Raw genomic sequence first — 15,866 nt, forward strand, 5'->3', positions numbered from 1 at the left:
TAGTGAAAAAAACACGTTGTGGGGATGTCCCCATTTTGTAAAACACCTTTTTAAGAACTAAACATGCCTTCAAAAAAAGCACCAAGATATTTAGTTTGTTGTCGACTTTCACCCTGTGTGGAGGTTTGTCTGACTGGAGTTAGAAATAGTAAATAAAAATATAGTGAGAGTCAATGGGAAGTCCCCACAAATATAGGAAAGGAAAGGTGTAAAGAAGATGGGTGAGGAAAAGAAACGTATGAAAAAGCATGTATTTACCGTTCTATTGGGGCTACGTGGAGAGGCATTATTCCTTCTCATTTGCCAGCGTCCTGCTCACACAACGAACACGCAGCCCAGCCCAGCCCAGCCTGGTACTCTATAAGTGACGTACCACTGCTACACTAACCCTGCACTGCAGGCACTGCCTCCTATACAGCCTTCCGAGTTGAGCAGCAGCAGGAAATGTGTTTCTCACACACTAAACTCTTCCTCAATGTAATCTACGAAAAGCAGAGCGCTGAAAATACGAGGCACAGGAAGCCTGAGTCACGACTGAAAAAGCAGTGGGGGGTGGGGGGGGGGATAAGGTTAGCTGCTCCTTTATAGATGTGTCCCAATGCAGAGTGTCGGGTCCATAGTGTAACGACTGTGCTTGCCTGGCATGCAGTCCCTTCAGCTCCCCTGCAAACTCCAAACTGCTGCTGTCATCACTTGCATCAGCTCCCAAATTCCTGCTGAGAATTCATTTTTTAAAATGTGTTTTAGTTTAAAAAAAAAAAAAAAAAAAGCAACACGTTTAGATGGAGCTAGACAGTCTGCTGTTGAGAAAAAAGACTGAGAGATGAGGCAGGCACAGAGCGGTGCACCTCCACAAACCGGACTACTAGGCTTTCTGCCATCGCAAGAACTAGCTGTACAGGGTAGGGGTTCCACTTGAGAAGGAACTGATAATCACGAGTGTTCCAGTGTTAGGCTACCTGTCACAGCCTGAGATACACTGTTGTATTAAGTATAATATCTATAATAACATGCATGTTTTTAACTTGTACTTGCTGAGTTCACTTGACTATAATTCTTCAACAAAACGTGAATAATCTTTTGTCATGCCAATAAACCTTCACATTTTAAAGTGAAAGAGAAGGAAGGAAGGAAGGAATGAGAAAGGGGTCTGATGAGAAGAGTATTTAAGAGGAATGGAGGAATATGAAGAAAGGGGATTACTGCAGTTCAGAGCAGGACAAGAGCAGCCGTCGAGGGCTGCAGTACATGCTTGCGTGTCTGTCTGCATCAGGATCTCAATTGACTGCACAGTGCAGAAAGGATATTAACTCTTTTAATGCACTATTTGTGTACGGACAGGCAGCGCGTCAACTGCATGGCTATTGCTTTAGGAGAAACTCACATACTGTACTGCTCGTTAATGAAAAACGGATGTGGTACATTATGGTGTTAACCATTGGTCCTTTGAGTCTGAGGTGCGATTGTGTGTGTGTGTGTGTGTGTGTGTATCTGTGCCTGTGTGTGTGTGCAGTGAAGTGAACCAGGCCTGTACAGAAGCGTTCTGCCAATCTGGGTCTGCAGCTGCATTTGACATTTTTGATTGTGCTGCTAGGAGGGACTAAGCGTTACATAATGAGGAGAGAGAGACTGGTTTGCTTGAAGGGGTGGGGTGTGGGGTTAGGAATAAATCAGAGAGAGAGAGACTTGCAGCCTCGGTGAAGGCGATGTACTGAATTTACTGCAGAACAAAATGATCCTGAGCATCGCACTGACAAAGTGTTTAAGCTGCACTGCCCTGGCTGGTGAACCAGCAAGGACGAGACGGAGAGACTGTGTGCAGTTAGTCAAGTCTGGTACGCAGCTGCACTTGACGCCTTGCAGAACTATATCGACTCATACAATGTCTAGCCATTTTTAATACGTCAATGGGGAAATAACACATCAATAAGTGACCCATCCCAACAGCGCCAGAGTTTTTCTAAATGTGGTGGGACCAAGGTCCGGGGGATACGCAGAGTATAACCACAGCTAAACACTGGGTGCAGCATGCACTACTCAGAATACTGTACACTCAAGATAGTCAGCAGTCTTTGGCATGCCTCGTGTGAGCTCAGAGGCATTCTCTCACTTGTGAACCAAGGTAAAAGCATGGTAAAGCATCAGAAAATCTTATACAAGGGTGGAAACTAGACTCCCATTGCACAGCAGTTTCCCCCATTCCACATTTTACTACCAGTTTCATTATCCACAGTGTATAGGTAACAAGCTCAGGTGTGTTCTGTTAAACTCATAGTAAAACCAGGAACGGATCAAACCGCTATACAATGGGAGTCTTATTTTCATAGCCGCTATAGCAGGTGTTTCCAGCCCTGGTCCTGGAGATCTTCTGTTTTTTTGTTTCAACCGAGCTCTCAATTACTTAATTGCACCAATTATTACAGACAATACCAAGTCCATCTACTAAGACGAGTCAATAAAGAAATACAGGAGGACGCTATTTGTTTTCTGCGTGTGCTGTTAACGTAAAAACAAAGACTGGCAGTGAAGTACAAGTACTGAATAAAGACTTGCAAAGCATTTAAACACACACACACGCTTTACATCTTTGCTATGATGGGGGAGTCCAGGGAGTGTGTATCATTGTGGAATAGGAAGACAGATATAAAGCAAGTCTTTAAACTGGAAGCAAAGTGTAATGCACAGAGGAACAGAAAGAACGAGAACCAGGGAGGGAGAGAGAGAGAGAGAGAGAGAGAGAGAGAGAGAGAGAGAGAGAGAGGGAGAGAGAGAGAAGCGCTACAACAAGCACTCCCCCACTCCTCCTTACTGGAGCTCCAGCACAGAGTGCATCAGACAGCAGCACACAGAGCCGGAGGCTGAAAGAGCCTGTGTCCGTCTCTAACCCCAATAATACAAGCCTGCTTGTTTAAAGAAGCGCTTTACAAACCAATGCTTTACAATCCATTTACTAACCTCTCCTATTAGCTTAACATTATCACAGATACCTGCTTTTAGTATGCTTTCAATATTTTGGTTGGCTAATAAGGCAGTGTGGTACCCGAGATTCTATTGTTGCTCTTCATCGCTGGTCTGGCATGGAAATTGAGAGGGACCCTAATCAGCCCCCCCCAACTACCACCTTAATTCTGCTTACAACTCTACAATCTGCACTGGACTATTTTAGATTACATTTTAGGCTACTGAACAGCTCTGAAAAATGTGTTTACAGTGGCACTGCAATCTAGTCCTAAATTAAAATAAAATACTACAATTAAAATGCAGAAAGCTTGCAATAGTAGTAGTAGTAACCTGCTAAATCTCACAGCTCTTGAATAAGGGGGTCACTAGATTGACCCTGGGTTTAATGAAGCTTTTAGGGTGGCAGTATTAAGCTCCACCATTGTTTCACAAAAATACACCCCATAATAATTGTTTTAATCGAATACAGCAACCACAAAAAAAAAACCCTTGTGTGGAAGACGGTGCTGCATCTCAGCGGAGCAGCCCTGTAAACAGCATTTTAAAGAATCAGAGGAATGATGGCAACGAACTGATCGGAAGATGCAAACCCCTCGCATTCCAGCTATGAACAAAACAAGAAGAGAAAGGCAGTGTCTGCAGCCACAGCGTCTCCCACTACCTCAAGCCAATGTTCACCATGCTGGGGATTGTGTCTGTTTGATCAACCGTAAACACACACACACACCCAGCAGTGCTATATTTAGTTCCTTGCATTGATATGAACACAGGCGCTTGCAAAATAAAACAAATCAATGAATAAATAAACCAATAAATACATGAAATGCAATACAAACAAAATAAAATACAATGCGATAAGATGAAATGCAAAGCCGTGTAAGATCCGACACGTTAACGTTACCATACTGTTTTATCCCTGGCTGAAGCTTTCGCTCTGTCCTCCAGGTCTGCACGTCAATCCCATTCCCCCCTCGACAACCCAGAGCCAGGCTGGATAAACCTCCTGCCTCCCTTGGCTCTGTCCGTCAACGTTGAACACTGGCTGAATCCGGACATTCAGGAGAGACAGAGCTGGAACACTGACTACCCACAGCCTCTCTCTCTCTCTCTCTCTCCTTCTGTGTGTCTCTCCTGCTTCACGCAGCGGCAGACTGCAAACTCCGTGAGCTGCGCTGTCTTATTATTTTTGCTGTGTCTTGAAGCGCGGAGCTGAGAGGGAGAGGGGGGACGACGGGGGGACGAGAGAGCAGGCTGCTACTGAGAGCCTCTCAAACTGCTCACGTCACAAGCTCCCCAAACGTAGAGCGACGTCACGGAGCATTCTGAATTCAGACTATTGGAGGTACAGTGCGGTGCAGCGTCCCAGCGGCTCGTGAAGGCCTGCTTTGGGGAATCTCTTCCTAAAAAGCTCCTGCTGATGAAACAGCAACAACAAAGACAACAAAAGGAGGAGGGGGGAGGGTATACAGTGCATCCAATTAGGCCTACATTTCTTCTCCTGGTCACTTTTCTCTGCCTCTCTGCTAGGTCCTTAACTACCTCTATTTGAGAGAGAGGGAGAGAGAGGTTCCCACTTTAGCTGCACCAGTACTCAAGCATCTATTATATATACCCCCCCCCCCCCCCACAATTTAAAAAGATGAAGGCAGGGCTGTCAGCTTCTCTGGACAGTGTATTGTCTGCCCACAGTGAGACTGGCGCAGGAAAGCATGAAGCGCATTGAGGGAGCAGCCATGGTGAGGCTCTCTTTCTCCTCTTCTCTCTATATTCCCCCACCCCAGCTCTGTACCAGCCCTGATAAGAGGCTGCATATCTCTTCCCCATCTCCCCAGAGCACTGCGCTATTTAAACATGCAATCTTGCACGTTCTCATGTTGTGAAAGGCAGGACTATTCCATCTTGCAGAGCACTGTACAGCCAGCCTCGTCACGCTCCAGCAGGGAAGCCCTGGGTCTTGCAGGGAGGCGGAAAATTGGTTAAGCCACAGCACTACCTTATAAATCTATATATCATAGCGACAGCTATTTGTAATATTCGATGTTTCCACAATACAGCACACTACGCTGGCTGCATGAAAAGCAGTAGTTTACACATGCAGTACGGCACAGACCTGTATTCAATTATCATTCCATGCTTAAATAATAATCTGCTGCATCACACCCCCAGGCCAGTTCAGGGTTCCGACTTCCGATGACATCTTCCTAAGGGGAGGGGAGAATGCATTAACGACTGAAAATCTTTCCGACACCGTCTTGTTTACACCTTCTCGGTCTTGTGAACAACACTGACTTGTGTTTGAAATGATTAATTCAAGATGACATCCTGTGCTCTATCACTTCTAACCTCTCCTTATAAAACCGTCTCATCAAGCCTATATATTATTCACTAACAGTGAAGGGACAACTAAGCCTGGAGAGTAATTCACTGCCACTGGACGCTGTTAAAACGACAGCATAATCCTATGCAGATGAGGCAAAAAAAATCCAAAGAGTGGAGTTAAAAATATTGATCTGTCAGCATTCCTGAAATCTCACTGATGTCAGTGAGGAAACCTCTGTGGAATACAGGATTTTCTGAGAAACCCTGAGCTTCTACTGTGCTTAGAGACAGGCAGGCGAATCCGTGTCTCTCCCCTCCATTCTAAGTTTACGTACATTTGGGGTGCTAATACCAAATGCCGCTAGTTTTTTAAAAGTAGTTGCCTTCTAGTTGTCGATTTATACAGTGTTCGTTTGTAATGTGTTGTGTGCTTAAAAACTCTAGATTGGAGTCTGAAACTGGCCCAATTTTTTTATTGATAGCCCCTTTTTTTGGAATCTAGCCCAGTTTTTGGAATCAATGGCCCATACTTCCCTTCGGTCACCCTGCCCTGTACTGTACCCCCACAGTGCTCCACTCTGGGCAGTGGTGTGTTGGTGTGGTTTCTTTCTCCCCCGCTCTCCTTCGCTTCATTAGAAGAGGCAGACAGCTTTTTAATTCACTGCCGATCCCCTCCTCTAAATCACGATTGCTCAGCGCTAATCTGCATAGCAATGACTATCCCCACCCCCCGCACCGTGCTCCACGCTGCACTGCATCTCATTACCCAGCCATGCGCTTCACATCACGTTTATTAAGACATGGGCTACAGCCTGAGATTTGTCTGCTTTCTTCAAGGTCACCTCACAGTGTCTCAGATCTAAGAGGGGGGGAGTCTGGATGATAACTGTATGCACACACCTCAGCCCTGGCTGCGAGAGGAATGGCTTTGCGAGTGTGGGGTACTAAGCTGCAGCTCTCTCACAGCCTTGGTTCTGTACAGTCACAGCTTCACACACTGCTGCGAGGTGTTGTTTATAGCCTCCTTTCTTCTTCCGTCGAGACGATCATGTGCCTGTTTCAATCGAGAAGGGTGTGAGAACCATCAACACCCCCGCTCCCCTCAGCACACCATGCTGACTGATTTCAGAGCCGCAACTCGATATTCACCACTAAGCCAAGGACAATAACCCACAGAAAGGTCAGAATGGAACGAGGTGATGGATATTAGTGAGGGTGACGTAATCCTCCAGTAGGACACTGCTCTGCATCTTCTACTGGGTTTGAATTGCACCTGTTTACAGCTATATACTGAACTACTGGCAAGCAACGCTTAAAGAGATTGGATCATCCACCATTTCCTATTATTAGATCATTATCAGCCATGCTTACCAAATATTCCAGCAATAAACTGCATCTGGGAAGGCTCCTCAAAGATGAGGAAGTGAGGTGGGGAAGCATATCAGTGTTGCACATGCTTCGGTGCACAGCGCAATAGATATTTCTTTTCTGAAACACCTTTTGCTTGAACAGTTAGAAAGTGCTGAAAAACAACAATCTCAGAATTGATACAGCAGTAGGAAATTAAACAGGCTTAATATGAGGGACATATATCTGATAATAAAGTACAGTGCAACTGCTCAGGGGACAAACAAAATGTGGCCTTGATATTGAAGGTCTGGTAACATTGAAGTCAATGGACTAAGGACTTGTAATGAGGTGTCCTTTAAGCGAGGCTTCCCTGAATTGACTAGGCAGGCCCTGGGATAAGGGCGGCATCCAGTTTGTGCCCTCTCATCGATCCTGCTGCAACACTGTGCTGAGGAGGAGCTGCTGCTACTGTGCCTTGAAAGCACCTGGGTGCTGCTGAGCTGAATGCATTGTCTCGGTTCAGAGCGGCCCCCTCCTTCACTCTCATTAAACACGGCTAACAGTGCTCTCCCCATGGGCTGCCAGCCCCCATCATACTCCCGACGCATTACCATAACAAAGACGCAGTCCTCTGTGTGCCAGCCAGTGAGCGACAGAGAGGATTATGCAGTGACTGAGTGTGTGCTTGTGTGTGTGTGCGGGTGCGCATGACCGTCTATGCATTTATTATGTTTGTTTTTTTAAAAGTTTAACTTATGTGATCATACGTGATTTATATTTCTATACAGAAGATGAATGCCTGTATTACAAACAAACAAACAAACAAACAAACAAACCAACCAAATGTAAAACCTCAACGGAACATGCAATATGTGGAGATCTGTCCTTTTTCTAATGCTTTTCAATGTACAGTAGCTATCACTATTACAGTAAAATACCTGCAGTACATTGCATAGATTCAGTAACTGTTGCGTTTATTTTAACTGCCTGATGGTTTTTATTAAATCAGGGTGGATATTTTGTGCATTTACTATGTGTTTGTGTGCATAGATCTGTGTCTCTTATATACAGGTCTGTAGGGTGTATAGCTGTATAGATCTTTTATTCAACATTATGTAATCAAAGAAACTACTAAATGATCACAGAATTTGGTTAAGTATATGGAAAACTACAAAGCGGTGTGTAATTCAATATATTAACATTATTCAGAAGGTTTTATTCGACTTTATGAAGCAACATTTGTTAATTCTATAGGGTGATGCAAAACGTTTGGCCATAGCTGTAGGTGTGCTTGTGTATGCATTTATCGGTGTGTGTGTGTTTAGCATACTGTATGTGTGCCAATATGGAAATGTACTACAGTAAATTACTGCCCCAGTCCCTCTATTCTTTTTACATGTTGTGTTGACTGCTGACCTGCGATGCAGAAGCAGTCTCATTTCACTGGTGACCTGGCTAGTACATTTACCCACTAGCTGTGCCCAGACCCCCCCCTGACATTCTGACCTGCAGTTAACTTAGCGCTGCCTGGTATGGGAACACGATCCACCTGTTTAGACCAGAACCAGTGTTCAGTATGAGACCCCCTTGTGCAAGTTGTTTATGTCCAGGTCTGAACTTGCACCTAGAAAGTGTTACAGGGTAACTTTCAGAGCTTGCACCCCAGGGGCCGCTGACACAAAGTGCCTTCGTTTCTAATTTTAGCCCAGGCTCCACATTAAGGTGTGGCCAGATACTTAAAATAGAACCCGTCCATGCATGGGACCAAACAAACCTGTTCCAGCACACGCATTCCTATAGGAATTAAAGGACTGAGGCCACCCCTGGCTTGACTAGTAAGCAAAAAACCACAGCACAGCCCTGCTCAGGACAGCGGCTTATCATAGCAGCCTCTCGGGACAAAAGGCACATGGCATCTTCACTGCAAAAATCCAGGGTTTGAGATGAAGCACTGCAGGCACACGTGTGCCTGAACCTCCCCTTATGAAGCCGTCTTGAAAATGCGGCTTTGTTTGGGTTATCTATCCCAGTGTAAGGGACGTGCAGTATGAAAACAGTTAGTTATTATTACAGAAAGTGTGATTACAGCATCAATTTAAATGAAATAAGTCATGCCTTTATCATTACAGCACAGAGGAAAGCTGGGTATTATGTGTATCATGTGCGAGTGGTACCCGAGTATAGTTGTATGATGTGAAGAGGTAAAGGCAGTGTTTGAATAGTTAGTGTTTCCCCCAGATTAAAATGCAAGCACTGCTGTGTCACATGTCTTTAAAGGATGATAAACAACTACTGAATACCTGCTTCAGCGAGGGAGGACTGAGATTCCTGAAAGGCGTGGATCAATACGCACAACAAGGCAAACACTGACCGCTGGCAGCGAGGGAGCAGCTGTATCGATCAGAGCTGTGCGCAGAATACATATTCACAGAGTCCTCAGGGATGAACCCCCAAATAAAAACGAGCAACCCCCAAACAACACGGCTGCACAAGTGCAGTAAAAGAGCAGTGACTTACACAAGAAAAAAACAAACAAGCAAACAGCAGACTATAAGAAATGTAAATCAAGACACATAAAATGTCACTAGAGGCAAGACATCAGTTGTGAAGATAATGCAAGGGTGTCGTGTTAGGCAGTCAGAGAAAGGGTCGGCACTAACTACTGCAGCCCTGCAGAGACAAGGCAGAGTACAGCACAGCACAGCCCATGCATCATCCTAGAGACAGTGAGCACCTGGGGAGAGGAATCGATACTCCTCCACAGTTCCGGAGAACAACTGATCTGCAGCTAGAAACTCCAGAACAACTCTCCACAATAAACATCACAGCACACAAAGCAACCGATATGCTGGGAAGCCACACATTTGTATTGCAGTAATATCTGCACACGTATTCATGCATTATACAGTGCACACACACACACATATATATATATACACTCTTGCAATCACTCGCGTGCCTGCCTGTCTTATCTAATTGAGCACCTGAGGCCTCAGTAATCACTTGACACTAGCTGTCGAACCTCCCCACCTGTAACACTGACTCAAGACGCTCAGCATGGTCCAACTGCTGTAATACCTATTTTAAAATCACATCCTTCACCCACAACTAGAAAAAAACACTCAATTGAGCTCCATTTAAAAATACTAAAAGAAACTAAATGAATTCAACGACAACGACTAGAAGACACAAAAGACAAAAGGTTCCTCATTGCATAGTTTTTTTTTTTTTTAAAACAAAAGAAAAAACAGATAAAAAAAACAGCGACAACAGTGAACTGGTACAGTGCAGCTACACAAGGCTAGCTTGCTCCCTCGCTCCGGGGTGATAGCACACTGGTATACTCACAAACACTCCCAGCACCGAGTTCAACAGGAACAAGCGTCTCCCAGTTGCTGAGCCTGGGCCTTGGGATTCAGGCTCCACGTGGGAGACCCCATCCAAAAACAGCTGTCCCTCTGTCCGCATCAGTCCACCGGCTGGGGTGGGGGTCGCGGTTAAAGTGGGGGTCCCCTTTCTCGGTCACTGTGATACTGTGGGAGCTCAGTGAAGGAATAACAAGCACAGAAGCAGCAGCAGGAGCAGCACCGAGAGGACTGAGAGAGACAGACAGAGAGCAGGAGCACCACTGAGAGGACTGAGAGAGACAGACTGAGAGAGCAGGAGCAGGGTGCACTCACAATAACCGGTTTGCGCTGGCCTCTCCGCGACTCGATCAGTATTCAGGGAGAGGGAACGAGAGGCGTAGAGACTGATTATCCCTGCACTGTAGCTGCTGGTGTGTACCTGCCTCTCTCGCTGCACTCAGTGTAATTCAACACCATGCTATACTGGTACAGTTCCAGACCGTGCGCTACTGGAGAGAGGGGGCTGTTCATTGGGCAGTGAATAATGCTCAGATTTGGGCAAAACTGGTGCAGAAATTAGAAGCAGGACGATGTATGCAAATACAGCACAATATCAAAAATGGTTGAGGCTCAAAGGTTGGATATCTTTGGTGCACATGGATAGTTGCAAAAAAAACATCTACGAAAGCAACAGTATTTTGTAGGATTTCAGTCATAAGGGATGGCTATTTCTAGACAGCAATGTGCAATCTGAAAAACGGATTTTCTATTCTGGAATATGTCATACCCGGATACCATAACAAGGTTACAGACAGAGCCACACTCCTGAGTTTCATCGAGGAAGGGAGCCATCTGTAGATTCATCATGTTATCTGCTATTCCAGTCCTCAGTATTAATGTCTGTCGGCATGATCGAGGACACTGCGTGCGGGTGCGAAAGTAGGGCATCCCCTAACTGAATAAACCAGCTGAGCTGCTCTAAGGCAATATTAATAATCCCAGGAGCCAGCCACTGCAGAGCCAGTGTACAGCCAGTTTCTGGGAGCACAGTCTCACAGGTTCCATCCAGGGGTATGTTATTATTATTATTATTATTATTATTATTATTATTATTATTTATTTCTTGGCAGATGCCCTTATCCAGGGCGACTTACAATCGTAAGCAAATACATGCAAACTGCAGAAGCGGGTGCAATCGGTCTCACAAGTTCAAGTGCAACAGCGATCACCCAGACACTGCCTTTACTGTGACACCAGTCCTAGCAACCTCTTCCCCATCTGTCTCAATACACGCTGCAGGGTAGTGTTCGCCCTGGTGGTCGGGCACAATTCCAAAACAGGACGAACATTCAGGTCTGTCTGCATTCCCCTTTCCCTGGCTAAACTCAGATTCCCACAGCTCCTGCTAAGGAGGACAGGACATCACCGGGAAGGAGATGCTGCATCTCAGTGGATCTAATTTGTACCAAAAAAAAATAAAAACTGGGACATTGTGTGTTCTAGTACAGACTGCAGAATTGAATTCTGAAACCAAAGAAAACGAAAACAGCAGGGGCACCTCTTCACAACTCCAGAGTTATGAGCAGAATGTTTATTGCACAGCTCGGTACATTCTTGAGCCAGGGTGTAGAGGATGCAAAGGGACATGCATAACAATGCATACCAGTATTGTACTTCTGATTCAGCAAACACTTCCTGCCTGCGTCCGTGACATCCTTTCTCTATTACTGGGCTGTTAAGCCACACTTTGTCATAGCACCATACAGCCCCACTGAGGCTGAATGCATTCCAGCCGGCTTCACTCTCCCTGACAACTGTGACACTGCTATTTCAGCAACATCCTGTTCTGGGAACAAAGAGCTCTGAACCCATGGGGTGTGCCGAGAGGCTCCCTCACACACACACACTGTAACTGCTAAGCCATACCTCTCTGTTCTTACAGCTGAAAAGAATCTCATTATCTCAGCTGAACATTTCATACTGGGGCTTGGGAATTAAGACACAGGACGATGGCACTGGCTACACCTGATATTACTGTATAGCATGCAAGAGACACTCAAAGCTCCGCCAGTGCTGTTTGGAATCCTGAGCTAAATAAAATTAAAAAAAACACAACTCCTGCTAATTCAGTGCTGGGCCTCTCCCTCTAGTACAGTCCACTGAGGGCCACTTGAGACCACCAGACCAGACCACAGCACTCGCCCACTGGTATCTTATTCCAAGGCATGTCCCACATTTCCAAACTGATCCGTTAACCTCTATAGTATGTCATGCGATATTCGTCCGCTGTTATTACAAGTGTATCTTACAGTACACGCATAGTGACACAGTCTACAGATTCTGACACCAGCAATCAGCAACAGAAACTAACACAGTAGTGGTGGAAACAGTACCTTACAGTTCTAATGTGTATTGCTCTATTACTTCCATGCACAGTAATAGTGTTGGTTACACAAGCTACCAATAATGTGCTTTCCCCTTGTCTCTGTGAGGCGCCAGACCTGGAGAAAATGACAGGACTGATACCTGCCCTTCGCTTAAACTGTAAGCAACAATCACAGAATTCAATCGGAGATCTACAAATACATGATCCACATTTAAAGGGATGATAATCATCTTGATTGTAAATATTATTATTACTTTTAATCAGAATCCTATTTTTTGAAGTGCGTGAAGTTACACAAATAAAAGTATTGCAAGCAATCACAAGTGCTTCTGGAAGTAACTATGTCTCTGTCATGCTACAGTACTGACTGTTTCACCTGGGACAGCCTCTTCCGCCTCCAGATCCCTACATTCACAACCAGGTCCTCTTAATCACGATCTCAGGAGACGCAGCACCCAGTGCGAGGACTGAGAGAGCACCAGCGCTCTAGAGATGCAAAGACAAGGATACATGTAGAAGCCGTCGCTAAGCAACCAGGTCACCGGGCGCAGCAATGTAGCGTCTCCAGGGTCTATAGCACACCAGAGCACCAAAGCGCAATGTAACCCTCTCCACCTCCCCCTCTGCGCAGCTCCGGGGCTGAAGAAGGCTCTTCACTGCTTCACACAGCTCTGGCCCCAACGCCAGTTAGTGCACAGAGCTGCACGGCTCTGTCCTGCTCAGTCCAGCTCATGACATCAACACCCTCCTCCCACAGCGCACAGCCCCAGCTTGCTGCCTGGGATTGCTGACTGCAACAAGTGTGAGGAAACTCGATCCTGTTTTAAACATCCCGGGGCAAAGAGCAAGGACTGTGGGACAACAGCTGCATCAGGGGGATGTGCCACTCGTCGGGCTGTCTCTGTGTCTGAGTGAGCAAGTCTCTTTGGAATGTCTGTCCGCTGAACCGTCTCCTGGTCTTTGATCCACTCCGCCTCCCCACCCCCCCACCCCCCCAGCAAAGCAGAGCTGCTTGAATTTCTGACATGGGAACTGAGACAGACACACAGATGTATTGTGACACAGGTGAATCTGGAACCATTCAGCTACCGCTAGAGACTGTGCTGTACATCTTCAGGCTACAGAACTGCAGGGCACCGTTTCTCCTTCCCTCTACTGCCACCTTGTGTTCAAAGCATGGCACAACACCACCTCTCAAACCAAGCTTTTTGCCTCCTATATATTCTCATTATCCCTAGGCTCCGTGTTAAGGACACATTGTACTACTGCAGGTGTGGCGAATGTAAGAAGCTAACTTGTGTAGGGAATGTGCACACCCTCAATCAATGCCATTAGCTAACCCTGCTGTGATGTAATGTATTCATCTTAACTGTACTGCCTATGCAATAATCTACACACACATTTTAAAAGTTTTATTTTTAGATATGCTAGGTCTGTCAATTAATAGCAGTTAACTTGCGATTAATTCATTTCCTTGCACACCATTTTAATACACTCGAGTGCATGCCAGGATTGAATGAATGATGACTTCGTTTGAGTATAAAATGATTCACGAAACCGCAGCAAAGCACTTAAACTTGTGAATGGGAAGTTGATTTTTAAAAAACATTCTGACGGTTCATTGGATGGAAAGAGGGTTACTTGTATCTGCTGTCAAAGTGAGTTCCAGTATCACAGAAGTGCATCTAGTCTGCTGTACCACCTGCGTGCTAAACATGCTTTCACTTCTCAGAATACACTTTCTAGTAGTTTTTCTGCTACAGACAACAACAATACAACAACAAATGTCTGTTTCAACAGAGTACTCTCTTAGAAATTCAGGATCGCTGTAAACCCATGAATCAAGCCAAGTACAGTACTATAACCAGTGCTGTTGGATAGCTACCGACTGCAGACCCGTTAACATTGTAGCTTTTATTTCAATAACCACATTTATTTTTAAACAATATTATTTACAATTATAGAGGATATAACTGTTACTTAATACATGTTTTGTTTTAGTTAGGCAATTTCAAGTTATTAATATTTTAAATTATTATATTATTATTATTATTATTATTATTATTATTATTATTATTATTATTAAAACGGCAATGAAAAACATCAGTTTATGAGTAAAGGAAACTGATAATTGTAAATTAATTGTAATTGTAAAGGTGAGTAATAAACTGACTCCATTGTGACTTAGCATTTTAACAACAAATGCTGGATTGTAAATAAATATAAAACAGAGAATCGAGAAATAGGAAAACAGAGTTTTTATGCAGGGTTGTTTTTTGGATGATGATGATGATGATGATGATGATGATGATGATGATGATAATAATAAATAGCATTAGTTTTAAAACAAGCCTAAATGAGATGGGTGCAGTAATTGTATCGATTAAATACGCAATTAAAACCAAGATTAACTCAGATATATATTTTTTTAATCTCAAGATAATTGATTCATTTTTTTTAATCGCTTGCCAGCCCTAATATATGCATATAAAAAGGTGTGAAAACCCTGTGCTCCCTAGTCACTGAAGAGCCTGAAATGTGCCCTTCTCGGGTAGCACTGGCGTGCAGAGATACCAAAGAAGAGCCCACAGTCTTGCAGTTACAAAGCTCCCTTCCTATCACATCCAATTTCTCAAATCTGCTCCATAAATAAAGACAGACACTCCTAAATTCCCACTGTGTTTAATCCGAGTCGCATTCTCGGATGCGTGTTCAGAATCTGAGCGTGCTCCTGTGTTCTTAACTCCGTCACATGGAGGAGATTTCTCTTCCGCGGGCAGCTGTCAGGCTGCTTAACACTGCTTGCTGTCTTCAGAATGGGATTTGTGATGCACAGCAGACACTACAAACTGAGCAGCACCTCATGATGCCAGCTCGGGGCATTCACTCCAGCAGCTAGCCAGCCCTCACCCAACGGGAAGAAGGCAAACACCACCAGAATTATTGGGTTCATGATCTTTCTTGAGAGCAATTCCAGTAGGTATGACAGCGAACGAGTCTCCAGCCACAGTTGAAGATCATTTTCAATATTTTTTTTTCCTTGACTGTCTTTTATTATGGTGTGTTACACCCAGTGGAGACCCAGATCTGTCGCTCTAGCTAGTGCAGTATTACAGCCTGTTTGAAAACCTGCATCAGAAGAAAAACTCACGAACGCACTTTGGAAAAATAACAGATCATGAGAATATAAAAACATAAGAACAGCATCATTCATCCATGCCCTAGCCACTCTCTGTGCTACTGCACTGTCTATCAAGACGGTCAATTTTCTACAGTCTTAAGGCTATTAAGGACAACTACAGTATGGCCTAAACGTTTGCATGTTTCTCCCTGTATCTCTGTGCAGAAATGCAGAAATCAAATATACCACGGTATTCAAAATACACAGTACAGCATGTGGATTCCACTTAAAACCGTTTGGCAAGTAGAAATATGTACTGTATTACTGTCTAACACAGCTATAGATACTACAACTGTATATACAAATAAAATAAATGCAATAT

At 44.6% G+C, this 15,866-nt stretch overlaps 1 protein-coding gene across 7 annotated transcripts in view; it reads right to left on the reverse strand.

Moving 5' to 3' along the window:
* LOC131702060 (transmembrane and coiled-coil domains protein 2-like) overlaps window positions 1-15,866 on the reverse strand; it is a 38,622-nt gene that overhangs the window by 6,954 nt on the left and 15,802 nt on the right. The window contains exons 1-2 of one of the 7 annotated variants that reach the window (XM_059003690.1): window positions 12,874-13,258; window positions 9,979-10,163 (exon numbers count right to left, since the gene is read on the reverse strand). The exons of 4 other annotated variants lie outside the window; for them this stretch is intronic. In XM_059003690.1, coding sequence (XP_058859673.1) covers window positions 9,979-10,098 — 120 coding nt within the window. In that variant the 5' untranslated portion in view covers window positions 10,099-10,163; window positions 12,874-13,258. Of the gene's footprint in view, window positions 1-258; window positions 498-3,862; window positions 4,429-9,978; window positions 10,164-12,873; window positions 13,259-15,866 lie in introns of those variants that run through there. 2 more of the 7 variants (XM_059003693.1, XM_059003691.1) reach the window with 2 other exon arrangements.

The sequence above is a fragment of the Acipenser ruthenus genome, chromosome 29 (genome assembly GCF_902713425.1).
Source record: "Acipenser ruthenus chromosome 29, fAciRut3.2 maternal haplotype, whole genome shotgun sequence".
NCBI lineage: Eukaryota > Metazoa > Chordata > Actinopteri > Acipenseriformes > Acipenseridae > Acipenser > Acipenser ruthenus.